Source organism: Cervus canadensis, chromosome 1 (assembly GCF_019320065.1).
Source record: "Cervus canadensis isolate Bull #8, Minnesota chromosome 1, ASM1932006v1, whole genome shotgun sequence".
Taxonomy (NCBI): Eukaryota; Metazoa; Chordata; class Mammalia; order Artiodactyla; family Cervidae; genus Cervus; species Cervus canadensis.
The window spans coordinates 997,976-1,024,435 of NC_057386.1; the positions used below are offsets into that span (position 1 = coordinate 997,976).

General features: G+C 46.0%; 1 protein-coding gene across 4 annotated transcripts in view; it reads left to right on the forward strand.

Annotated features, from left to right (window-relative positions):
* The window catches only part of CEP112 (centrosomal protein 112), a 299,121-nt gene that overhangs the window by 192,851 nt on the left and 79,810 nt on the right, over window positions 1-26,460 (forward strand). For 3 of the 4 annotated variants that reach the window (XM_043443432.1, XM_043443510.1, XM_043443586.1), the window contains one exon: window positions 6,638-6,868. The exons of the other annotated variant lie outside the window; for it this stretch is intronic. In XM_043443432.1, the coding sequence (XP_043299367.1) occupies window positions 6,638-6,868 (231 nt within the window). The remainder of the gene's footprint in view (window positions 1-6,637; window positions 6,869-26,460) is intronic. 4 annotated transcript variants of the gene reach the window in all.

Genomic DNA, 26,460 nt, shown 5'->3' on the forward strand with positions numbered 1-26,460 from the left:
CTGTTCCAAGATTGCATCCAGAATGCCACATTAATTTTAGTTCCTGTCTCCCTGGTCTCCTCTTTACTGGGACAGTTTGTCAGATTTTCCTTATTTCTGATGATCTTGACAGTTTTGAGGAGTGTCTGTGAGGGATTTGTGGAATGTGCTTCTATGGTGATGTGGAATTCTTCTGCGAGAAACGCTGATCTCTTCCCTGTCATTATCAGTGGAATCACGTCTACCCATGCGGGTCCACGCGGTGGAGCCCGGCACTGGTTTCTCGGGTGGTCCAGCTGCGGCGCTGGGGACTCCTCCCCTGGCCCGTCCCTGAGACCTGCCTCCGTCAGTGTGACTTGCCCGCTTCCAGTGCACCAGGCTGTCCCCGGATTAGCTCAGGGATGTCCTGCCATCCGTCCAAGGACCACTGGCTCCTTTCACTGGGGGATGGTGCGAGAAACCAAACTCTGGGGCTTCGTGTGCTGGCTGCTTCTGGGATGTCCCTTGCCGAGTGTAATCTGTTTTCCCTGCTCGGCTCTATTATTGTGCTGTGCCTCGGGTCTTGTACTAAGATTGCCTCCCGGTTCAGTACTCTCACTTCCACTGTGTCTGTGCCGCCTTAACTCACCCATTCTGTCTTTTACACAGCATTTTTACTTTCGGCAATTATGTTTGGTTCTTTGTCAAATCTGGTCATTTTTGTTTCATCTCTTCTGGTTTACTCATTTTGCAACTCTATCCTTTGTTTCTGTAAACAGTTAATCCATGTTTATATTCTTTTTCTGATAGCTGAATGCTTGCGCGTGGAAATCCGTTTCTGTTGACTAACCAGTGGTGGTTTGGTGATTTTTTTTATTAGGAGCTCCTTTTTGGTTTATCTTAATTTGTGGGAAACCTGAAGACATTAAACTTTGAAATCCTTCAATAACTGCACCAAATTCCTCTTTTCTGAGTCTCCTCTCTTCCTTTTTAATGCTCTGTTTCGCTTTTTCCTGAGGCTCATTATTTCTGCCTGAAACATCCTGTATCTACCTCTGTCTCCAGATGCTACTGTCTTTTCTCTTAAGGTCCATCTCAGATGCTTAGGTTTTATTTAATTTTCCAGAATTCTTCTGCATTCAAATAACCACTCCCTCTCTGACCTCTTGTAACCCTTTGTCTTGGCTCTTACGCTGTGTTTGTGTTGTGTGTGTGTGTGTGTGTGTGTGCATGTACGCGTATGTGTAGCTTATGTATTGTAGTCTAAAGTCTTTTAGGCAAAATGCTTTTCTGGAGGTCTCTTATCACAGTGGCTTCTTCACCATAAGTCTTAATAAATACTGACTTATGTATAGTTGTAGATTAATACCTCAGTCTGTGGTGAGGATTGCCCATAAACTCTATGAAATGTATGAAAGTGACTTCATGTATCAATAAGTTGTTAATGTGTTGTTATTCCAAAAGTGCTTATAGAATAATTCTTCAACTTTGAAAATAATCAAAATGATTGCTTCTTAACTATGGACATGTCCTCAATTTAAATATTAATGTATTTTTCTTTCATAAAGAGCATTTAAAATGTTTGCTTGGGATGATAGTCCTGACAATCCATAATCATTTATAAGATGATGATAAGCCTGCCACTTCTTTTGCCAGAACTTTTCAGATTCAGTGTGGTTTCAGGAGCCATTATCTTTCTGAGGAAACTGGTCTGTGTTGTTGGAGGGTTTTTGTAATTAATTTTTTATCATGGTAGAATACACACAATATAAAATTTGCCATCTTAACCATTTTTAGGTGTACAGGTCAGTGATATTAGGTACATTCACCTTGTGTGAGACCATCATCACCATCTATCACGTAACTCTTTTCATCTTGTAAAGCTGAGACTGTCTCCATTAAAACAACAACTCTCCTTTCTTCACCCACAGGCCCTGACAATCCCCTTATACTCTCTATCTGTGTGGTTTTGACTCTTCTAGGTACCTTACATAAGGAGAATCACACAGCCTTTGACTTCTGGCTTATTTCACTTAGCATCATGTCTTCAAGATCCATATGTGTTGTAGCATATTGCAGACTTTGCTTCCTCTCTAAGGCTGAATAATATCCCACTGTGTGTATAAACCGCACTTCGCTTATCCATTTATCCATCAAGGGACATTGGGGTTGCTTCCATGCTTTCTGGTCTGTATGTTTTTGAACTGTTATTTAAGAGTCAGGTTAACTAAAAGTTGTCCTTATGGTTTGTCTCTTAGAGACACAGCCTTTAGTAATTTTTGAATTTTTAAAATAATTCTGCTCTTTTATGTCAGTCACATAGGTGAAGTTTTATAGCTTACTATTTATAATATTAAAGAAAAATGAACACATCTATTCCAGATTGATCTTGGCAGTTTCCTCACTCTGGTTATCAGCACATGCTAATGACTGAAATACTAAATACCTGAGGGACGCCTTCGGCATTGAGTCCTTTCACTTAATGTTTATTTCTTCCATAATTAGTGGATACATTTTTCAGCATAGTTTTTCTATTTGAAAATCACTGTTGGATTGAAGCCAGTGCATTACCAGTGTTGCCAGCAATTTAAAACACCTTCCTCTAAGTTACCATTATGTACCTAGTCAACTGATAAAAATATACAGAATGATGATGCCCAGCCCTGGAAGGTGTGTCCAGTCAGGTGATAGTTGGGTTATATGGTGCCTGTTGAAGTGCGCAGTGCCTTGAACAGTTCCCACTGTTTTTCAGAAAATGCCGTGTTCTCAGCTAATGCACAGACAGTCACAGCAACACCAAGGCCCCTCAGCCTGAACCAGCCGGTCATCTGGTAGCTGGGCATGCCAGGGTCCTTGCTCTGCTTTCCCTGTGAAAACAACTCGGAAGGCCAGATACAGTTTTTTAAAGAACATTGTGTGTGTGTATTCACAAGTGGTTGAGTTAGTTAGGATGCGCAGATGTCAACATTTAAATGAAAACAGAAACCCATAAGTGTGAGCGGAGTGCTGAAGACAGCTCTCGCCCTTGAGGACCTTTTCTAAAACCAAGTAAACTTGAACTTGAGTTTGGGAACTTTTATTGGGCACAGGAGTAAAACAAAGTCCAGGGTTTGCTTAAGGTGATGATCTAGGCTGCCACTGGGCCTCGGGCTGGGACACCAAAGAGCCACCAGGTGCCAATGAGTCAGAAACTGGAGAACTGTCATCAAGCAGGGAAGCAGCAGGGGGGGATGAGCTGGGAGAGCGGCGTCGGCTGTGCGCACCACCGCGTATTAAACAGATAACTGATGAGAACCGGGAGAGTGGCGTCGGCTGTGCGCACCACCGCGTATTAAACAGGTAACCGATGAGAACCGGGAGAGCGGCGTCGGCTGTGCGCACCACCGCGCATTAAACAGATAGCGGATGAGAACCGGGAGAGCGGCGTCGGCTGTGCGCACCACCGCGCATTAAACAGATAGCGGATGAGAACCGGGAGAGCGGCGTCGCCTGTGCGCACCACCGCGTATTAAACAGATAGACGATGAGAACCGGGAGAGCGGCGTCGGCTGTGCGCACCACCGCGTATTAAACAGGTAGCCGATGAGAACCGGGAGAGCGGCGTCGGCTGTGCGCACCACCGCGTATTAAACAGATAGCCGATGAGAACCGGGAGAGTGGCGTCGGCTGTGCGCACCACCGCGAATTAAACAGATAGCCGATGAGAACCGGGAGAGCGGCGTCGGCTGTGCGCACCACCGCGTATTAAACAGATAGCGGATGAGAACCGGGAGAGCGGCGTCGGCGGCGTCGGCTGTGCGCACCACCGCGTATTAAACAGATAGCCGATGAGAACCGGGAGAGCGGCGTCGGCTGTGCGCACCACCGCGTATTAAACAGATAGCGGATGAGAACCGGAGAGCAGCGTCGGCTGTGCGCACCACCGCGTATTAAACAGGTAGCCGATGAGAACCGGGAGAGCGGCGTCGGCTGTGCGCACCACCGCGTATTAAACAGATAGACGATGAGAACCGGGAGAGCGGCGTCGGCTGTGCGCACCACCGCGTATTAAACAGATAGCGGATGAGAACTGGGAGAGCGGCGTCGGCTGTGCGCACCACCGCGTATTAAACAGATAGCCGATGAGAACCGGGAGAGCGGCGTCGGCTGTGCGCACCACCGCGTATTAAACAGGTAGCCGATGAGAACCGGGAGAGCGGCGTCGGCTGTGCGCACCACCGCGTATTAAACAGATAGACGATGAGAACCGGGAGAGCGGCGTCGGCTGTTGCGGCACCACCGTATTAACACGATGAGAACCGGGAGAGCCGTCGGCTGTCGCACCACCGCGTATATTAAACAGATAGCGATGAGAACCGGGAGAGCGGCGTCGGCTGTGCGCACCACCGCGTATTAAACAGGTAACCGATGAGAACCGGGAGAGCGGCGTCGGCTGTGCGCACCACCGCGTATTAAACAGATAGACGATGAGAACCGGGAGAGCGGCGTCGGCTGTGCGCACCACCGCGTATTAAACAGATAACGGATGAGAACCCGCTGCGCAGCACTGGGAACTCTGCTCGGCGCTCGTGGTGGCCTAAACGGGAAAGAAATCTGAAGAAGAGGGTCCGTGTATATAGGGCCTCCCCAGTGAAAGTGAAGTGAAGCCGCTCAGTCGTGTCCGCCTCTTTGCGACCCCATGGACTGTAGCCTACCACGCTCCTCCATCCATGGGATTTTCCAGGCAAGAGTACTGGAGTGGGCTGCCATTTCCTTCTCCAGAGGATCTTCCCGACCCAGGGATCGAACCCGGGTCTCCCACGTTGTAGGCAGACGCCTTACCGTCTGAACCACCAGTGGTAAAGAATCCGCCTGCTAATGCAGGAGATGCAGGTTTGATCCCTGTGTCGGGAAGATCCCCTGGAGGAGGAAATGGCCACTCACTCCAACATTCTTGCCTGGGAAATCCATGGACAAAGGAGCCTGACAGGCTGTAGTCCATGGAGTTGCAAAGAGTTGAACACGACTCAGGAACTAAACACCAGCATGTAAACGTGTATATGTATGTACATGTTCCCTCTGCTGTGCAGCAGAAACCAACAACATTATAAGGCGACTGTCTCTGTGACCCGTGGACTGCAGCCCACTGGGCTCCTCCGTCCACGGGTTTTCCAGGAAAGAATACTGGAGTGGGTGTCCATTTCCTTCTCCAGGGGATCCTCCTGACCCACGGATCGAACTCAGGTCTCCTGTGTCTCCTGCATTGCACGCAGATCCTTTACCCACTGAGTCATAGGGGAAGCCCTTAAAGCAACTGTACTTCAATAAAAAAAAGAAACCAGTAAACTAGAAACAACCTTAGTGTTGAGTGAGGTGCCCCTGAAAATCCACGCCTACAAGCCAGTGCTCATGAACATCCGATGCCTGAACTCCCATCTCGGTGTGCCCTGGGATACGAGGCTGAAAACTTGCTCTAAAGCCATCCAGACACGCTGACATCTTCAGGGTCTGTCAGGGTCAGATGGCGGCTGGAGAACCACTTCCAGTCCCATCAGATACGAGCCTGTGTTTGAAAAGAGTAACAACATAGTGTGACAAAAAGCAAAGCATGATGAACCCAGGGTCTTAAAAATTCTGAACAACAGTCGAGATGCTGGAATCATGAACTGCAGATCGAGGAGTCATGGTTAGTATGTGCTGTAAAGTGAAAGACTTTAAAGGACTTGAAGTTATTTACTAAAGCGGTTAAAGGCATTTAAAACTCACCAGACACATTTGTATAAGAATAAACTCCCCAAAATAAAAACAAAACAACTGAAATTCAGAATCTGTATGGATTTGAGATCTAATTACATGCAGAAAATGCCTAGAATGTAGATGAGAGGAAGAGAGATGGAAAATATGAGAAATTCATGAAATGAAAAAAATAGGAAGATGTAATTTACATCTGTGTGAGTTCATAATGAGTGGAGAGAGAATGGAACAGAGATGTTAAATTAATAAGTCCAGCGTGATAATTCTGTAGCCTCTAGAACTTTGAGAGAGTAAACCTGTCTAAAGCTACCCACTTTTTCGTACTTTGTTGTGACAACCCTGGGAAGTTAGTATGCCCACGTGTTTGGGAATTAAGAAACATACTTGTAAACAGGTCATAAGTCAAAGAAAAAATAAAAATGAAAGTTAAAAATGCTTTGAATTAAATGATAATGAAAATACCGTGTATCTAAGAGGTTAAACTTACACAGCAGTAGAGTGGTGTTTATAGTCTTAAGTTTATAAATCAAGAAAGAAGGAAGGATAAAAATAAATGAGTGAAATATCCAAGATAAGAAGTTAGAAGAATTAAAAAAGACTCCAAGAATGTAGAATGCAGGACATATCAAAAATAAGAGCAGAAATCAATGAAATAAAAACAAAAATTGAGTAGCAAGTACTGAGGAATCTCAGAAACATAATGCCAAATACTTGAAGAAGCAAGTTGCAGAAGAACCAAGTAATATTCCATTTACAAAGGTATTTGAAACAAAACTAAAGGCGTTGTTAGGGGTAAAACATTTCGGGTAGCGTTTGCCACGGAGCCAGGAGGGGCTGGCGGGCCGGAGCAGGAGGCGGAGGCGGGGGCGGCGGGCGCGTCTGTCTGGCCTCTGGCGGGTTGCGTCCTTCCCACCCCCGTCACAGCCTCTGCCGTTTCCCTCGCAAGGTGCTCGCGGACATGGAGGCGCAGGTGCATAAGCTGAGAGAGGAGCTGGTCAGCGTGAACTCGCAGCGGAAGCAGCAGCTGGTGGAGCTGGGGCTCCTGCGGGAGGAGGAGAAGCAGAGGGCCGCGCGGGACCACGAGGCCGCGGTGAGCAAGCTGAAGGCCGAGTCGGAGAAGATGAGGCTTGAGCTGAAGAAGACCCACGCCGCCGAGACGGAGCTGACGCTGGAGAAGGTAGGCGGCCGGGCAGTGGGAGGCGGGCTGGCGCGCGCGGGGCCCAGGCCGCCGCCTTGCCTTCCGGGCTCACCTCTCAGGGGTGGCCTGGAGCCGTCCCCCCAGTTTATAAGCCTTGCAGGTGCGTGGTGTGCACGTCTCAGGCTTCTCCAACTCGCCCCTGCCTCCCGGGGAGGGACTGACAGAGCACCCCTGCCAAGTGACCAAAGACGCGTGTGCTGTCGAGCATCACAGTGGGCCGGAGTGTGTGGGCTCGGCGTTGAGTGGAGGCCCTGGACGGGCCTGGGCTTTGCCCCTGTGAGCCGCGGAGGCCGGGGGTGGGTCCCGGCTGACGGTTCTCTGAGCAGGCCCACTGAGGGCAGAGCTGGACGCAGGGAGACCAGTTCAACTACTCGGGAACTCGGGCGGGAGGTGACCGTGCTGGGGTGGCCAGGGGCACGGAGGGTGGTGACCAGCCCCGTCCCCTTGGGGCCCAGGTGTCCGCAGCGGGGCTCAGGGTTTGCTTCGGGCTCAGACGTGTCGGGGCGGCGGGGGACAGAGGGGGCGCTGTGAGCGGGTCGTCCGGTGCGGCTGCAGGGTGGTGCTGGAGCAGCGGGCACATGGCCTCAGTCCCCTCTGCTGAGAGGCGGGGGAGCGTCGGAGCCTCAGGGACACGGCCAGCCGCGGGCCGTCGTGCACCCAGTGGGGTCGCGGGTGGCCATCTCATCAGAGCAGCACAGTCAGAGCTTTGAGGCAGAATGCACAGTGTCCAGGCCGGGGCGTCTGCTGCGGGGCGTCTCAGCCTCTGGCCACAGCCAGGGGGACGATGAGGATAGCGCTCCCGCCCCGCCGCTCACCGCTGCCCACCGGGCAGAGTGTCTCCAAGGACACAGGCTTCAGTGGCCTGGGCACCGTGTGCCCCGAGGGTTAAACTCCAGATAGTGAAGCCACACTTAAAACAGGCAGCTGAGGCCTCCGTTCTCTTAAATCAGGCGTCCACGTTTTAAAGGGTTCTTTTCCTCAATAATAGCGGAAAGTTTTCAAGTACAGGTTTATATGTGGTGTTAACGGATATACAGGTTATAGATAATAAAATAGTATTGGATACCGCCAGTAGTCTATTTGGCCAGTATTTCTGGAACATCTGTGTCTGAGGCGTTATCCCAGCACATGGGAACCATGCAGAAAGGCGAGAACGAGAGACCCTGTCCCTGAGGAGCCCGTGGCCAGGGGCGGCTGCGGGACACGCAGGGGCGGTGAGCAGGGCGGGCTGAGGGGGGAGGCGCGCTCATAAGGGCGTCTGGGCCACACCTGGGACAGGCGAGATTCCCCTGGACGCTGCGACGCGGGGCTAGGGCGGGCAGGCGCGGAGCCGCACCGTGACGGACATGTAGGTGGCTGGGAGGCGAACCGGGCGGCGCGGTTCTGGCCAGGCTTGACCAGCAGGCCTGCCAAGCTCACACGGCGCTGGTCTTAGCTCCGAGCTTAAACCCCGGGGACGCTCAGGGCTCCTTCGCCCTGAAGTGTCAGGACCCACAGGGCTTGTTAGGCTCTTCCGTCAGCGTTGGCATGACCAGCGCAGCAGAGGGGTCAGTCCATGAGGGGCCCCCAGGGCGCCTCGAGGTGCAGTACGGTGGTGACCCTGCCAGAGGAGGCGCGTCTGAGTCGGCCCAGAGGGCAGCCATTCCGTGTGAGTCCCTCCCTCAGCATTCACGAGCGGGCCTGTCGGGGCCTCTGGTCCCGGAGAGGGTGCACTCCATTCAGGCCCAGTAGCAATTTGGTTGGGAGGAGTGTTTGTAGACGACCCTCAGGAGGGCCGGACAGAGCGGGGGCTGCAGCGCTGGGGCTGGGAGTCATACCCCAAACCACCAGACATGCAGGACTGGTGATAACGGGGAGGAGACAGAGAGGAAGAGGAGAAAAGTGTATTTCCCTAGAAATAGCAGGAGGCGGTTTGGAAAGGACGCTTATCAAGGATGTGACAAAATCCGGAAGGGTGAGCGGGGAGGAAGGTCCAGGATTTGGAACTGAGGATGGCTGTGACCATGGGCAGGGCGCTGCAGGCGGCGGTGTGGACAGAGCGCGGCCACAGGGGGCAGTGAGGAAGGCGGGGGCGCTAGGGGAGGACGGGTTGCCGCAGGAAGGAGTGGTCCCCAGAGCGCAGGAGTCGGGGTTTAGGCTGAAAACATCTCCAGAGGGGAGGAGGAGCCGCCTAGCGGGACCGTGGACCCTGATGCTTGCGGCTGCGATGCGGCTGTGAGCTGACTCCCACTGAGCCGCAGGGACTGCGGCCGGTCCTGGGGGCCGCCTCCCTCGCTCCTGCCCGCAGGTCTCTGCCCCGGGAAGGCGCCCTGTCCCCTCTCCCCTGTCCTCTCCGGTCGGTAGAGCCTCAGCGCAGGCGGGCCTCTCGGTGCGACACCCAGGCCGAGATTCTTCAATTTTTTTAAAACATTTTGCTTTAAAAGTTGTTATCTAAATTGATGCAAAAATTAACATCTTCATACTAAAAATTTTGTCAACATTTCCATTTTTCCCCTTAGTTTAAGATCCCAGTTGAATTACAGGGTCAAGTTGCTTTTCAACAATGTTGTACTAATTTATATTTTTCCCCACAGAATATCTGTTTCATATAGCCAGTCCTTAGTATTAGTACTCTAATTTGGGCGGCAGGGTGTTGGTGACAAACATTTATTGATTCTAATTTCCTATTTAAGAGTAAGACTGGATATTTATAACAGATTCGTTGGTCATGATTCCTTTCCTGAGAGTTGTGTGTTCATGTCCTTCGTCTGTTTCTCTGCAGTTGATGTCCTTACATTGTTCTGATCACCTTATATGAACTTCGTGTTTAGCATGAGAAAATTCTTTGTGGCAAGTATTTTTGGTATTTGCCTTTTAATTTTGTCCATTGATTTTATGAAACACAAAAGTGTATTCTGTCAGGTCCTTTGTGAAATCTCCAGTGTAAGTAGTGGCTTTAAGCTTCACAATTTGATATCTTAAAATATATGAACACATCACACATTTTGCACACTGTACTGAATTTTAAAAGCTCTTGTGAAATTGACATGGTACTTACAGGCTCGGGCTCCTGGTCTATAATTTTAATGGCATCTGAAGGACCATACTGGAATTCTGCCAGCCGAAAGTCACCAAAGGCCTGGAGCAACAACTCAGCATGTTTTTTCAAATTTAAGAAAAGCTCCATATGGTATAATTATCCAAAGCTAAGGTCACAGAAACTACTTAAACCTTTGAGATTTATAATTAAATGATTAATATTAACTTATGAAGACATTGTCATCTTGACTTAAAATGGATTCTGATCTCAATTCTGTCCTTTTTACTTTGATCTTTTCCCCAAGTTTTTCCTTTGCAAAGAAGGTGAAGTTTGTGTCCTTAAAATTTTTAATTAAATGTTATTCTCAAACAGTTCAAATTTACAAAAACTGATCGACACACAGCATCCAGCTTTACCCTCGCAGAGCTCCATACTCGTCGGTCAGCTTCCGGTTGGGGTTTCCTGGGTGTGTGCACCTCAGCTTGGTGTGATGGGCTCTAGTGATGCCTCTGAACGTAACCATAAGTTAATCTAATACAAAAGAAAAAACCTGCACAGACAGAAACTTGGAAAACTCAGTTCAGTTCAGTCGCTTAGTCATGTCCCACTCTTTGCAACCCCATGAACTGTAGCACGCCAGGCCTCCCTGTCCGTCACCAACTCCCAGAACTTACTCAAACCCATGTCCATTGAGTCGGTGATGCCATCTCATCCACTGTCATCCCCATTTCCTCCGGCCCTCAATCTTTCCCAGCATCAGAGTCTTTTCCAGTGAGTCAGTTCTTCATATCAGGTGACCAAAGTATTGGAGTTTCAGCATCAGTCCCTCCAATGAATATTCAGGGCTGATTTCCTTTAGGATGGACTGGTTGGATCTCCTTGAAGTCCAAGGGACCCTCAAGAGTCTTTTCCAACACTACAGTTCAAAGGCATCAATTCTTCTGCACTCAGCTTTCTTTATAGTCCAACTCTCACATCCATACATGACTACTGGAAAAACCATAGCTTTGACTAGATGGATCTTTGTTGGCAAAGTAATGTCTCTGCTTTTACTAGATGGATCTTTGTTGGCAAAGAAATGTCTCTGCTTTTTAATATGCTGTCTAGGTTGGTCATAGCTTTTCTTCCAAGGAGCAAGTGTCTTTTAATTTCATGGCTGCAGTCACCATCTGCAGTGATTTTGGAGCCCCCAAAAATGAAGTCTGTCACTGTTTCCATTGTTTCCCCATCTATTTGCTATGAAGTGATAGGACCGGATGCCATGATCTTAGTTTTTTTAATGTTGAGTTTTAAGTCAAGTTTTTCTCTCTCCTCTTTCACTTTCATCAAGAAGCTCTTTAGTTCTTCACTTTCTGCCATAAGAATGGTGTCATCTGCATACCTGAGGTTATTGATATTTCTCCCAGCAATCTTGATTCCAGCTTGTGCTTCATCCAGCCTGGCATTTTGTGTGATGTACCCTGCACATAAGTTAAATAAGCAGGGTGACAATATACAGCCTTGACGTACTCCTTTCCCTATTTGGAACCAGTCTGTTGTTCCATGTCCAGTTCTAACTGTTGCTTCTTGACCTGCATACAGATTTCTCAGGAGGCAGGTCAGGTGATCTGGTATTCCCATCTCTTTAAGAATTTTCCACAGTTTGTTGTGATCCACACAGTGAAAAACTTTGGGCATGTTCATAATCTGAGTGTGATGATCTGGTGTTCATTTATATTTATTGTTCAGTTGCTCAGACGTGTCCAACTCTTTGTGACCCCATGGACTGCAGCACGCCAGTCTTCCCAGAGTTTGCTCAAACTCATATCCATTGAGTCGGTGATGCCATCCAACTATCTCATCCTCTGTCATCCCCTTCTTCTCCTACCTTCAGTCTTTCCCAGCATCAGGGCCTTTTTCAATGAGTCTCCCAGAGTTTGCTCAAACTCATGTCCATTGGGTCAGTGATGCCATCCAACCATCTCATCCTCTGTCATCCCCTTCTTCTCCTGCCTTCAGTCTTTCCCAGCATCAGGGTCTTTTTCAATGAATCAGCTCTTTACATCAGGTGGCCAAAGCATTGGAGCTTCAGCTTCAGTATCAGTTCTCCCGATGAGTATTCAGGTCTGATTTCCTTTAGGATTGACTGGTTTGACCTCCTTGCAGTCCAAGGGACTCTCAAGAGTCTTCTCCAACAGTACAGTTCAAAACATCAATTCTTTGGTGCTCAGCCGTCTTTATGATCCAACTCTCACATGCGTACTTGACTCCTGGAAAAAGCATAGCTTTGACTATACGTTGGCGAAGTAATGTTCCTGCTTTTTAATATGCTGTCTAGGTTTGTCATAGATTTTCTTCCAAAGAGCAAGCATCTTTTAATTTCATGGCTGCAGTCACCATCTGCAGTGATTTTGGAGACCAAGAAAATAGTATCTGTCACTGTTTCCATTTTTTCCCCATCTATTTGCCATGAAGTGATGGGACTGGGTGCCATGATCTTTATTTTTTGAATGTTGATTTTTAAGCCAGCTTTTTCACTTTCCTCATTCACCATCATCAAGAGGCTCTTTAGTTCCTCTTCGCTTTCTGCCGTAAGGGTGGTGTCATTTGCGTATCTGAGGTTATTGATATTTCTCCTGGTAATGTTGATTCCAGTTTGTGCTTCATCCAGTCCGGCATTTTGTATGATGTACTCTGCTTACTAACATTTAGAATTTTAAAGTATCTTCAGTTGCCTCAATTGTAAGCCCTCTTTGGGTGGTAATGGGGGCTAGGTCTTATGCACATGTATCAAGAGGAGCTGTATATCCCTTCGAGGCTCAGTTTTACACCAGTTCCCAGATCTCTCTTGCTCCTGATTCTCATGTGATGCGCCTGTTTCTCAGTGATTCCACGAAGTAAACCCTGGAATCGTTTCTGGGGTGTTTGCTTATTAAGCGGAAATAGCAGCATGTCTGTCATCATTCGAGCTTGAATATTTACATGGTCAAGGTCTCACCGCCCCCACGGGAGTGGGAATGCAGAGTCTGGCATGTGGACGGAGGAGGGGGGCGTGCCTGGTCTCCTGAGGACCTTCTGCACCTCCCCCCTCCACCCTGCTGCCCGAGGCAGAGCACTCCTGCTTTCTAGCAAGTCTGGAGAGCAGATCACAGTCCTGTGTGCCTAAGCTAGACAGCTGTCTTACCAGGAGAAAATTAAAAGACAGTATATTTTATGTTAGGGGTTATTTGAAAATAACATCTAGAGTCATAAATAAATCAGTTTGTTTTAAAAGTAAACATTTAAAATTTCCAAGTCCCCCTTTTCATTCTGTGGCCTAACTTCCTAATGTGCCAACTGTACCAGAAGAGAGGGGAGCACCGCTGTTCACCAGAAGTTGCTGGCTTTCTCCTTTTGGATGTTCTTGAGGGAAAATTTTTTACGTAGAATGAAGGAAAAACCTCTTAGATCAGTGCAGCAAAAGGTAGTTATTAACTTGAGGAGCTGCTGAAGGTAGACCAGTGTATCTGCCATCTTCAGAAAGTGACCTTCAGACTGAGGAGTGGGCACCAGTGTCCTACCCGAAGGCTCCTGGGTGTGTGTTCGCCTCTGTGAGACGACAGCGCTTGGCAGGCAGACGGGCGTTAGGTGTCGGGTGTCGGGTCTGAGGTTGCGGAGGAGTCGGCACAGGACAGCAGACGGCCCTGGGCCGAGAGTCAAGTCTCGTTCTGACCATCGTTCATCACGAAAGGAAAGCAGTTATTCTGGGTGAGGCAGTATCATGAGGATTAAATATGATTTTAAGTGGTCAGTTAATTTAATTGAGTACTATACAAGATACAGTAAAAAATAATAGTAATGTATATGACCAGGAAAAGTGTGATTGGCTGAAATAAACCTCTTTGTCTTCACAAGTAATCAAGGAAATACTGAGACAAGAAGCTACTTTTCATATATCAAATAAGCATGATACTATTACTATAAATAATACTGAGTATTGTTTTAAAATAAGGGTACAAAATACCGAGGGTGCAGTGAATAAATATTCTAAAGTGCTGTTACTGAGTATAAATTGCTACAACCTTCCTCAAAGCCTTCAGTAACCTATGTTATTAAGTTTAAAAATATCTATGCCTTTTGATTTAGTAATCTTTTCTGGTTACCATAATATCAATACTAAAACCTGAAAATGATATCCCTCTAAACACAAATTAATCTCACTCATGAATATTGTAAAAAGAGCCAATAAAATATTAGGCAGTAGAGGTTAGTATTGCATTTAAAACATCATGCAATAGAGTATTAAAAAGCAAAGACGTTACTTTGCCAGCAAAGGTCGATATAGTCACAGGGATGGTTTTTCCAGTAGTCATGTACAGATGTGAGAGTTGGACCATAAAGAAGGCTGAGTGCCAAAGAGTTGATGCTTCTGAATTGTGGTGCTGGAGAAAACTCTTGAGAGTCCCTTGGACAGCAAGGAGATCAAACCAGTCAATCCTAAAGGAAATAAACCCTACATGTTCATTGGAAGGACTGACGCTGAAGGTAAAGCTCCAGTACTTTGGCCACCTGATGCGAAGAGCCAACTCTTTGGAAAAGACCCTGATGCTGGGAGAGATTGAAGGCAGGAGGACAAGGGGGCGACAGAGGATGAGTTGGTTGGACCGCATCACCGACTCAATGGACATGAGTTTGAGCAAGCTCCGGGAGATGGTGAAGGACAGGGAGGCCTTGATCGCTGCAGTTCATGGGGTCGCATAGAATTAGACATGACTTAGCTCCTGAACAACAGCAGCTCACCATGGCCACATGAGATTATTCCAGGAATGCAAAAATGGCTTGATATTAGGAATGCTATTAGTGTAATTCACTATGTTGATAAATCAAAAGTGAAAAATTGTACGAAGTCTTCTCCATATTCTTTACAGTGAGCCCAAGCTTCTGTAAAAAAGAATCCCCAAACCGTGGACAAGTGAGGTTGGGAGTTTATCTTGCTCTCTCATCACAGTCTGGTTCAGGGCGGGAGCCAGTGGTTCCGTCCCAGGAGGTCATGGGGCCCGGCTGGCTGGTGGCGTGGCTCTGTCGTCTCCAGTGTGGAGCCTCCCTCCGCCCGTCACCCGTGCTCACGCGGCAGGAAGGGGCAAGGAGGACGAGGGCAAACGACGTGCCTCTAGGAAGTGGGACGGCAGCTGCCTCTCACTCCCATCACACCGTGCTGGAGAAATCCTAGTCCTGGGCTACTGCAGGGGAGCAGGGACTTGTGAGCACGTGCGCTAGGGTTACTATTTAAAAAAAGAAGCGTGGATGCTACAGGCGATTAGCAGGCAATGGCGCGTTTGTAATGCCTTAGCGTTTGATACCTACTCTGTGTGTAGTGGTCCTGGAGGCTTGCTATAGCAGTGAACAAACAGCAGAGATTCCTGCCTTCGCAGAGTTCACACACCAGCAGGAGAGACAGACCCTAAGCCACAGAATTTAAAAAGGGCCTGAGTGGACTTCCCTGGTGGCTCAGTGGTATAGAATCCACCTGCTAATGCAGGCGACATGGGCTTGATCCCTGGGTCAGGAAGATCCTCAGGTCAGGAAGATCCCCTAAAGGAAGAAATGACAACCCGCTCCAGTGTTCTTGCCTGGAGAATGCCATGGACAGAGGAGCCTGGCAGGCTGCAGTCCATGGGGTTGCACAGAGTCGGACCCGACTGAAGCGACTTAGCACACATGCTCCTGAGATGACAGGAGAAGTAAGCCAAAGATAACCTTGCATTTAGGGGAAAAGGGAATGTGCTCATTGATTTCTTTGCCAGATGGTGTATATGTGATTTTCAAGTTACGTTCTTCAGTTCTTTCAGAATGCTCTTCATCATCACCACTCTAGGCTGAGCAGTGATGTGCGGAAGTCCCCAGCGGCTTGTTGTCCTGGCCCTAAGCCCGGGGGCGTCTTCAGCCTCCTGCCCATCCTGCCCCTGGGAGACAGAGGCACAGGACAGGGCATGTGGTCCTCAGCCCTGCGTGATGCTAGTAACAGCCGGATTGTGACCTCGCTGCTGCCACCCACCTGAGCGCCTGTCTGCCGGGGCGGGAGGCTGTGCCCCAGGGGCATCAGAGCAGAGTTGGAGCGGTGCCTCTCCCGAGCCTGCTTCCTGCTCTCGCCGGCTCCTGGGTATCCATGAGGCAAAGGACGTGGGCTGCTCTGACTTTAGACTCCTCAGGTCTCAGGGAAAGTCAGGCCCGGCGTCTGATGGGGCTGAGGGGAGATTGTGGTGGCCCCCCCGAGACAGAGCAGGCTGGGAGTCTGTGGCCCCCGAGGGACCCCGGACCGTCTGGCCTCAAAGAGAAGAAGGTAAGATGGAGACCCGGGGGGGAGTCGTCTCGAGAGACAGATCTCGGTGCTGGGTGCGTCAGTCACTGGCTGCCTCAAGCCCTCTCGCCCCAGTATTTTAAGGTGGTGTTCAGTCGCTCAGCCGGCTCCCACTCTTTGGGACCCCTTGGACTGCAGCACACCAGGCTCCTCTGTCCTTGGTATAGTGTTTATTTAAATGTTTTTCTCATTTCATATTCAGTTATTTGTTGTCTTACTATTGAATTTTGAGTGTTCTTAATGTATTTTAGATACAAATTCTTCATAAGATTTATGATTTGGAAACACTTTTACAGTCAGTGGCTTCTTTTCATTCTTTTTTTCAGTATTTTTTTTTACAGTATTTTTCAAAGAGCAGAAGTTCCTAATATTTATGTAATCCAGTTTATCAGTTTGTTCTTTTAAGGTCAGGCTTTTGGTGTCATTTCTAAGAAATTTTTGCCTATCATAATGTCACAGGGATTTTCTCCTGTTTTCTTTTACAAGTTTTATATTTGTTTCTATGGTTCATGTGACTGGTGCAAGATGTAGATTGATTCCATTATATCAAGACTGTTTGTTGAAAAGATTTTTTCTCCATTGAATCATCTTCGCAGCTTTATTGAAAATCAGTTGGCCATCCGTGTGTGCATACTAGACTCTCAAATTTTGTTCTGTTGACATGTATATCTTTCCTTCACCAATGCCACACTGTCTTAATTATTGTAGCTTTTATCATCAGTCTTGGAGACAAGTAGTATGGTTTGTCCAACTTCGTTCTTTTTCAGAATAGTTTTGCTCATGGTAGTTCTTTTGATCTTAGAGTCAGTGAAATGAATTCTGCACAGAATCCTACTGGGACTTTTCAATTGTATTAAATCTATTTCTCAGTTTGGAAAAAAGTGAAATCTTAATGATATTCAGTATCCCAGTCCATGAACTTTACTGTCATTTATTTAGCTTTCTTTATTGTCTTTCATCAGCATTTGCAGTTCTCAGCATACAGATGTTGCTTTAATTTTATTAGATTTATACCTAATCATTTCATGTTTCAGCATTCTCGTTGTTTCATTACTACTATTGAGAAGTACAATAGAGTTTTTCAATAGTGATTGTGTACCCTATGACCTTTATAAACTCACTTATTTGCTCTAGTTACTTTTTTGGTCGCTTCTTTGGAATTTCTATATTATCAGATAAGTATTGTTTAACAGTTTTCTCTATGGAGGATTAATTTTAATTCAGTGAAGCAACTTATGTTAACATACTTTATTTCTCACAGAAGCATATTTTATTACTAGAGTGATGAATTTTTAAAAATGACTTCTCAAAACAAACCTAACATATATAGAGTCAAATGAAGTCTCATCATAGAAAATGCATCCCGAGGCCAGAGAATTTTTAATTTCCCGGTTTACTTTATTGTGTCCTCAGACCTGTATATGATTTTTAAATAACAATGATATCCATAAATTATAGGCATGTAATAGATACATTGAATTACCTCTTTTTAAGGTACAAGCTATTCTTGATCTTATTAATGATTCTTTCTCAACATTAAAGTAATTTAAAATTAGTAGTTTATGTACATATTCTAAATATTGCATTAGATTGAAAGCCTCTACTACTTAAAATATGACAAAATTTTTGCAAAAACAACTATATTGAAATCAGACCCAAAATATACTTCTCCTACCCTTGAAAATTTGGTGGAAAAATATCAATGTTTGTAATGTCATTTTCAGTGAATCGATGTCTTTTTTAAAAACAATATCAGTTTGATAGTTGAGAAGTTTTTTTTAAGTATTGGTATTCCCATAATTGTGTAGAAAAATCTAACTGTTGTGTCTTAGATTATGTGCATGTGTGCTGTGCATGCTAAGGCATTTCAGTTGTGTTTGACTGTTTGTGACCTCATGGACTGTAGCCCATCAGGCTCCTCTGTCCATGGGAGTCTCCAGGCAAGAATACTGGAGTGGGTTGCCATCTCTTCCTCCAGGGGATCTTCCAGACCCAGGGATCAAACCCTTGTTTCATGTCTCCTACATTGGCAGGCGCGTTCTTTACCACTAGCGCCACCTGGGAAGCCCATTTTAAATTATAATACCCTTAAAAATATTTTCTTTTGTAATTGATTAATTACATTAGGGTATGTTTTAAATTTTATTTTCTGAATATATATATGGAGACAGAGCGAGCACTGAGCTATATGTCCAAAAATGTTCCTAATAGATACACACATACATGTGCGTATATCCAAAGCACACTGATCCGTTTCAGTGACAGTGTGGGCTTTATCATTGTACTTGTGGCTGAAACACTAGTTAACTGGCCAGGTGTGGAGTACTGTATGCCATTTTTAAAGTTTTTCACAACGCATTACAAATTATTATTGGAAGAAAGAAAAGCTACACTTCTAAGTGCATGCAGATGTGAATTTTGGCTAACAGAGCTGTTTTTAATATTCATCTATGGTATTTTCTTGGCAAAGAGAACAGACATTTGTTCCCACTGCACGAATTCAGCAGCTCAGTAGACATCCTCGGACAGTCTAAGGAAGCAGCGCTGGGCCGTGGAAAATATCTCATAAAACCTCAGTGGCTTTGAGTCTTATTTGTGACGTTGCTTTTATTATTATACATTTCCTGTTATTATTGGGTGAGGAATTTTAACAGATTTTAAAATATGATTTTAAAGATTTATAATTTAGGCCTCTAGTTCTGTTAATTGTTAAAATTCCAGTATAGATTATGGTGTTTATTAGACCCAGATCACCTTATTAAACTGAAGGAAGCCCCATACATTTTAGAGACTTCCGGTGAATGAGAAAGTATTAGAACTGTCATCCTTGGCCATAACTCACGGCCCGCCTAGTCAAAGGAGAGAATTAACAGGTGGTGTGAACCCCCAAAGCTTCAGCTTCCTGAGTCTGTGGGTGAATGAGTCAGCCTGTATCTATCAGGCATTTACTATACGCTTAGCTCAGTGCTGATCAGGGGGACGAACGTAAACCTCCCCCGTTTCCTGGGAGCTGTTGTTATAGTGGAAAGTGAAAGAGAAAGTGAAGTTGCCCAGTCGTTTCAGATTCTTTGCGACCCGGTGGTGTAGCCTACCAGGCTTCTCCGTCCACAGGATTTTCCAGGCAAGAGCACTGGAGTGGGCTGCCATTTCCTTCTCCAGGGGCTCTTCCTGACCCAGGGATTGAACCCGGGTCTCCTGCATTGCAGGCAGACGCTTTACCATCTGAGCTACCAGGGAAGCTTTTTATGCTGGTGATAGTGAGAAATACAAGCATAAATGAACCTGACTGTGTGGTGATGGTGATGGTTTAGTCGCTAAGTCCTGTCTGACAGTCTATCTAAAACTGTGTATGTCTGCACGATGAAATTCTAGCTTAGGTACAACGCTGGAAATCTGAGGTCTGTGATAATCAGGGACTGTTTTATGGAGAAGATGATCTTTGAATTGACACTAGATACAAATTTCTAAGGTAGTCCATTGGGACGGAAAATGGCAAGCAAAGAGCTCAGAACATATTGGGGGGATGTCAAGCAGTAATTATGAAAACTCTACTTATTAAAAAGGTAGAAGATGACTTTGTAAAGCTTTTAAAACTGTCTATTTACACTTACTAAGAAGTTGCTAAAAAGTGCAGAGAATTTCCATCCGTCTATCACCCAGCTTCTCCCCAGGTCAGCATCTTACTTACTGTTGGTGTGACCATGGAAACCTGGAAATTAACGCCAGTAAGATAGTTTATATTTGTACTGGTTAATAACTGCAGACCCTCTTTGACTTTCTCCAGTTTTCCCACTGATGTTCCTCTTCTCTCGTCCCAGGGTTCAACCCAGGGTCTCCCGTTGTGCTTAGCTGTCAGGTCTTTTTCGTCTCCTCCAATACATGACACTTTCTCAGTCTTTCCTTATTTTTCACGACCTTGTCACTTTTGAATAGTATCAGTTATTTTGTATAATGTTTTTCACTTTGGATTTATTTTATGTTGCTTCATGATCAGACTGAGGGCCTGTGTTTTTGGTGGGAATCCTACGGAGCTGGTGTCGTGCCGGCACAAGTGCGTGGCGTTGGTGATATCCAGACGCTGTGTCACTGCTGACTTTAACACTGGTCGCCCGGTTAGGTGGTGCCTGCCGGGTTCTCTGTTGTAGTCACTGTTCCCTCTGTGACATGTAAGCTGTCTTGAGGAGATACTCGAGTCTGTGTGCATACCCTGTATCTCCCCAGACTTTCTTCTACTTCTTTATCATCCACTGGTGAACCTTGCCTGCATTTTTTTCACTCAGAGTTCCTTTGAAGTTCTGGCATTTTCTGGCTTTAACTTCACTGAAGGTGGTGTTTTTTTCCATTTTTACTTTTTCACTTCTTTAGGGAGAAAATATTAGAAACTCTAAGATGGCTTTTTATATGCAAGTTTTTTCTAGAGTAAGGAATCAAATCTAGAGGGAAATAAAAGGAAACAACATGAAGCTGGAGGTCAGGTTTGTGAAAAAACAATGAATGCTGGGTTTGTCTGCCTCTTTGAGGGGAAACTGAATTTGACTCTACATTTTTTAGGAACAAATGTCAAGAGAGCATCACAATTAGAACAAGATTCAATGCAAAAAAAAAAAAAAGATTCAATGCAATACAGTTTTAAAAGTCACTTGTTCAAATTCCTGGAATTGAAATCTTCAGAGAAAAACTTACTAGGGGTTCTTCATGTAAAGGAAATCAATCCTGAATATTCATTGGAAGGACTGATGCTGAAGCTGAAGCTCTAGTACTTTGGCCACCTGCTGGGAAGAGCCGACTCATTGGAAGAGACCCTGATGTTTAGAAAGGTTGAGGGCAGGAGGAGAAGGAGGCAACAGGTAACAGAGGATGAGACGGTTGGATGGCATCACTGACTCAATGGACATGGGTTTGAGCAAACCCCGGGAGATGGTGGAGGACAGGGAGGCCTGGCGTGCTGCAGTCCATGGGGTCGCAAAGAGTTGGACATGACTGAGCGACTAACACTTTCACTATTTTTTTCCTCAGTGAAGAAGACAGTATGTAATGTGGTTAATATCCTGAAAACATTCTCATGTAACGTAACCTTTTCACAGGATGTTTCCTAAAAACGGCGCGTGCTGGGTGTTCTCTTGTCACTGTTGCCGTTGTTCAGTCGCTCAGCCGGGTCCGGCTCTCTGCGACCCCGTGGCCTGCAGCGCGCCACGCCTCCCTGTCCTCCACCGTCTCCCGGGGTTTGCTCAAACGCATGTCCCTTCAGTTGGTGACACCATCCAACCATCTCATCCTCTGTCGTCTCCTTCTCCTGCCCTCAATCTTTCCCAGCATCAGGGTCTTTTCCAATGAGTCGGCTCTTCCCAGCAGGTGACCAAAGTATTGCAGCTTCAGCTTTAGCATCAGTCCTTCCAATGACTATTCAGGGTTGATTTCCTTTAGGATGGACTGGTTTGATCTCCTTGCTGTCCAAGGAACACTCAAGAGTCTTCTCCAGCACCACAGTGTGAAAGCATCAATCTCAAAAGGTTAAGCATAGAATTACCATGCTGCTGCTTAGTCACTTCAGTAATTTCTGACTCTGTGTGACCCCCATGGACTGCAGCCTGCCGTGCTTCTCTGTCCATGGCATTCTCTAGGCAAGAGTACTAGAGTGAGTTGCCAAGCCCTCCTCCAGAGGATCTTCCCAACCCAGAGATCGAATTCAGGTCTCCTGCATTGCAGGCAGTCTTTACTGCTGAGCCACAAGGGAAGCCCATCACATTACCAAGGACCCCTCAATCCCACTCCTAAGTACATCCCAAGAGAACTGAAAACACATGTTCATGCAAAAACCTATACATAAATGTTCATAGCAACATTTATTTGCAGTGGTCACAAAGTAGAAACAACTCAGTTCCCACCTAATGGTGATAAATGGACAGATGTGGTATATCCATACAATGGGATGTTATTTAGTCATAAAAGGAATGAATTACTGATGCCTGCTACAAAGTGGATAAACCTTGAAAATATTGTGCACGTGAGAAGAGGCAGACACTAAAAAACACACGTCGTCTTATTCCATTTGTATGAAATATTCAGAACAGACAAATTCACAGAGACGGAAGGTAGGCTCGGGGTCTCCGAGGCCTGAGAGTGGTGGAGATTGGCGGCTGATGGTGCAGCGCTGCCTTTGGGGCAGAAAACACTCTGCACTCACACACACTCGCACAGCTTTGGGAACATAGTACAGGCTGTTGCCCTGGACATCTGAACAGGGTGAACACGATGGTGAGTAGATTACATCTGTTTAAAAACGACAGCGGGTTATGGAAGCCACGGCGATCGATAATTCTGAGAAGGGAGCACGGCACGGGGGAGAGCAGCTGCAACAGAGGCCATCACCTCCACGCGGGGCGGCTCCAGCCCTCAGTCCCGAGGGTTGTTTGTGGTTCACCGGTAGTCACATTTCTCAATGCATCTTTCATTTGTCCCGCTGCACTCTGAAAAATACATCAAAATTAAACGTCTTTAAATGAAGGATTTCTATAGGAAAATCCACTTGAAGTGTGTCAGCGGTTGGGTGCCCACATGTTTGTGAAAGACATGGTAGACAGGTAGATAAACATGTGAAGACTTCAAAGGCCGTCATCTCCTTTGGTTTAATGTTCTGGGTTTCCCTAATGCAACTTTCTCCTTCAAAAAGAGGCCCGAGGCCAGGATAACCCCCTTCACTTCCTCTGTCTCCTCGCCACTTGTAGCTGCATCAGGACTGGAAGCAAAAGTCCTGACTGTCGCTCAGCTTCCTGCTCTGCTCCTCTGGTTCCTTCCGGTGGTCCTGGGGGCTCATCTCCCCCGTGACAGCTGTTCATCTCACTGCCTGCTCCTAAGCCTCTTAGGCATCCTAGAATAAAATCCACATTCCTTGACCTGAGACACTTTGATTTGGCCAAACCCTGGGTGTCTGGCTCTGAAGTCAGAGTTGAGTGGGAGACAAGCGGAGAGTGGATGCAGCCAGGGGCGGTGTCTACCTGGGAGGAGGGGGTGTGAATCACAGGGAGGGTTAGGAGCTTCGGTCCAAGCCGTGAAGGATGTGGCGCTTCTTCTTGGTGTATATTCCTGAAGATCTCCTGTTGGCAGCTGCAGATTCCATGTCAAATGTAGAAGAAAAGGGCAAACACATTTTTTTAGGAGGTTGTGCAAAGAAAACATTTTTTTTTTTTACTTTTTCACTTCAAAATAAAGAAGAAGCAACTCTGCAGAGTTAAATACCAAATTTATTTTGGTATATATTTAAATACCAAATATATTTAAAGTTTGTAAATCAAGTGGAGGGGAATAGCTTTTGAGTATATTTTGGGTTAAAACATTTGTATTATACCTTTGACCAATCAGGAAAATTTTTAAATTTAGTTTCTGCCTGCCTTGGCTAGTAAGTTATTTAGTTCACGTCTTTTGACTTTTTTGTATTTAAACATTCAGAAGGCTCATGGCCATTTTAGGAGATTGAGGGTCCACTGACACACTCCAGGATGAAGCCTGGCTCGCGGTACATTTGCATATAAGGTATTATTTGTTCTTCATTTGGGGTGGATTGAAAACCAATCATACAGTTCATCAGAAAAGCTCTTCAAGGATTTTAGTAGCTTTGGACTCTGAAGCAATTAACCATAATCTTTCCAAACAAGAGACAGTAGGAATTCTTGGAGTTTTTCCAAGTTCTGTTGTGAGATTACAGAACTAGGGCTGAGTGTGTGTGACAAATGATAGGTGCTGAGCATGTCAAGATGCTGGTTTAGAATGTGAGCAAGGTAATGTGCAGACCTGAAGGAGATGTAAGGAAGGATAGAACACAGGGTAACAGAAAATATGCTCTAGAACCTGATTCTGCTGTGGCTTTTGTCTGCACAGTAGATACTCCTCCCCCTGGGGGGCTCCGGCGACATTGCGTTTCTGCACTTGAAGAGCAGGGGCTCAGACTGTGATCCATGGTGGGTTCAGCCAGTTAGCAGCAGTGCGTGGATCGTGTCTTGGATGTCCCAGTGGTAACTCACCTTGATAAGAATCTTTCATTCAAATACCTGTAAGAAGACACTGGGTGTCAAAGTTCTGAATTGAAGTGATGGAGATGTAACTTGGGTTTCTCTGGTGTCTTAGTTGGTAAAGAATCTGCCTGCCAATGGAGGAAACCCAGGTTCAATCCCTGGGTGGGGAAGATCCCCTGGAGAAGGAAATGGCAATCCACTCCAGTATTCTTGCCTGGAGAATTCCATGGACAGAGGAGCCTGGTGGGCTACAGTCTGTGGGATCACAAAGAGTCGGACACGACTAAACGACTAAACCGAATATAACTTGTCTTTTATAACCAAATACCCCAGAGAGGCGACAAGAAGTAGCTTCACCTTGATTGGGTCATAGGCCGACAAATACCTGAAGACCCACAGGTAGGGGCAGGGTGGGTATTCTGTCGAGAACCCCAGCGCTAGGAAATGAGTGAGACTCCAGACATCCCTGCTTTGGAAGCCCGGCCAGACCTCGAGGCAGGCTCCGTATTCAGACACCAACTCGTCATCTTCGGGGGCTGGGCAAGGGATCTGGGAGCATCCTCCACTCTTGGCCACCTCCTTCAGGAGTGTGAAACCCCCAGGCCCGTCACGGCCCCCACCGTGAGAGCCAGCATGACCCTCCGCAAAGCAGTCAAACGGACCCTGGAGATGCTGAGAGAGAGAGACCTGAGGCCCATCTGCCCTGACACTTCCTGCCCCGAGTGCAGACCCGAGTTCACAGAGAAACTTCAGTTCTGAAGACAGGTTTTGACTGCCTGATTGAGTGCCTGATTATCTAATCTATTCTTTTTCTATATTGTAGCTGTCTTCATTATATATAGTGCTCAATTATATAATCTATCCTTTTTGTATACAATAACCAAATATAAATTTGGTTTATAGATTCCCATGTTTGTGTTCTTCATTTGCTTCAAATTAAATGAAGAAACTGAGTCCTTTTCTCTGAGAAAAGAACATTAGCATGCGACTAGTCCCTCATTGTTTTAATGAGAACAAAAGCAAAATGTTCCAAAATTTTTGCTTGCAGCTACAAAGCATGTTTAAGGCATAAAAACCTCCTTCATTAAATGCTCACAAAAGAGAGAGAATGGTTTTGGAGTTCTCAGTGCCAGCTTGTGTAGGCTGCGCTGGAAGCTGGTGCGGAGGGGCCCCTGTTACGATCTGCGTGCTTCGGTGCCGGAAGGTTTGTTTCTTACGCTAAATCATTAAGTTCTGTCAGCTGCTGGGCTGTCATATAGAGATACAGTAAATCACATTATACTTTGTCATGGATTACACGGAGCAATAAATTTGGGAATAAAGATCAAAGTCGTTCCACAATCACATCTGAGTGTAGGAGGGATGTTTAACTTGTAGAAAACTGATTTAGGTGAAGCTGTTGCAGTTCTTGTGTGCATTTAAAATGAATTTGTGGATATTTGGTTGAAAATGAATGAGCGTCAAATCCCAAAATGACTTTCCATATTTGTTTTTAGTTCAGGGACGTTAAATTCTAACACCTAACTGCGTGGTTTGAATTAGATAGATAATTACATGCCAGGGTGGTGGACTCAGTGTAAATTATATTTATGTATTTTAATTGCTTTCATGAGTAAACCATATATTCCAGTCTATATTTGTTTAGGGTTAGCACATAATTAGTTATATATTCTAGTAGTAATATTGCCTGACTCCTTGGAACTGACCGTTTTGCTTTTTACTGCATTTAAAACCATTAAAAGTAAGCCAGCTTAAGATCGCTAAGCAACGTTGATTATTTAGACCTTGGTGAGCTGAACTGGTGGTTATTACCTTTGTTCTGTGTTACCATAGAAACCCTTTCAGGGTTATCAAAGTTGATGCTATTCATTCATTTGAAGCAACCAATCTCAACTTATTGGGTTCTTTTTACCAAAAAAAAAAAAACATCACAGTAGAAACGAGATGGAGCATGGTGAGCAGTAACTGTATGCTTTATATAAATTATGGTCCCAGTGCTTTTATCGAAGAAAGAGCCCTCAGTCACATCCTCAGTTAGCTAGAACAGTGGTTCCCAAATGGGCTGATTACCAGAGTCAACAGGAGAGCTTTTAATGCAGATTCCTAGGTCCTGAGCTCCTGGTGGTTCTGACCTCAAATAATATCTTTTTCTTTCACACTGATATCATTTCTCCTAATCTGTTCCTTCATTGTAATCCTGTTTGGGGAAGTACTTCTCAATGCTGTA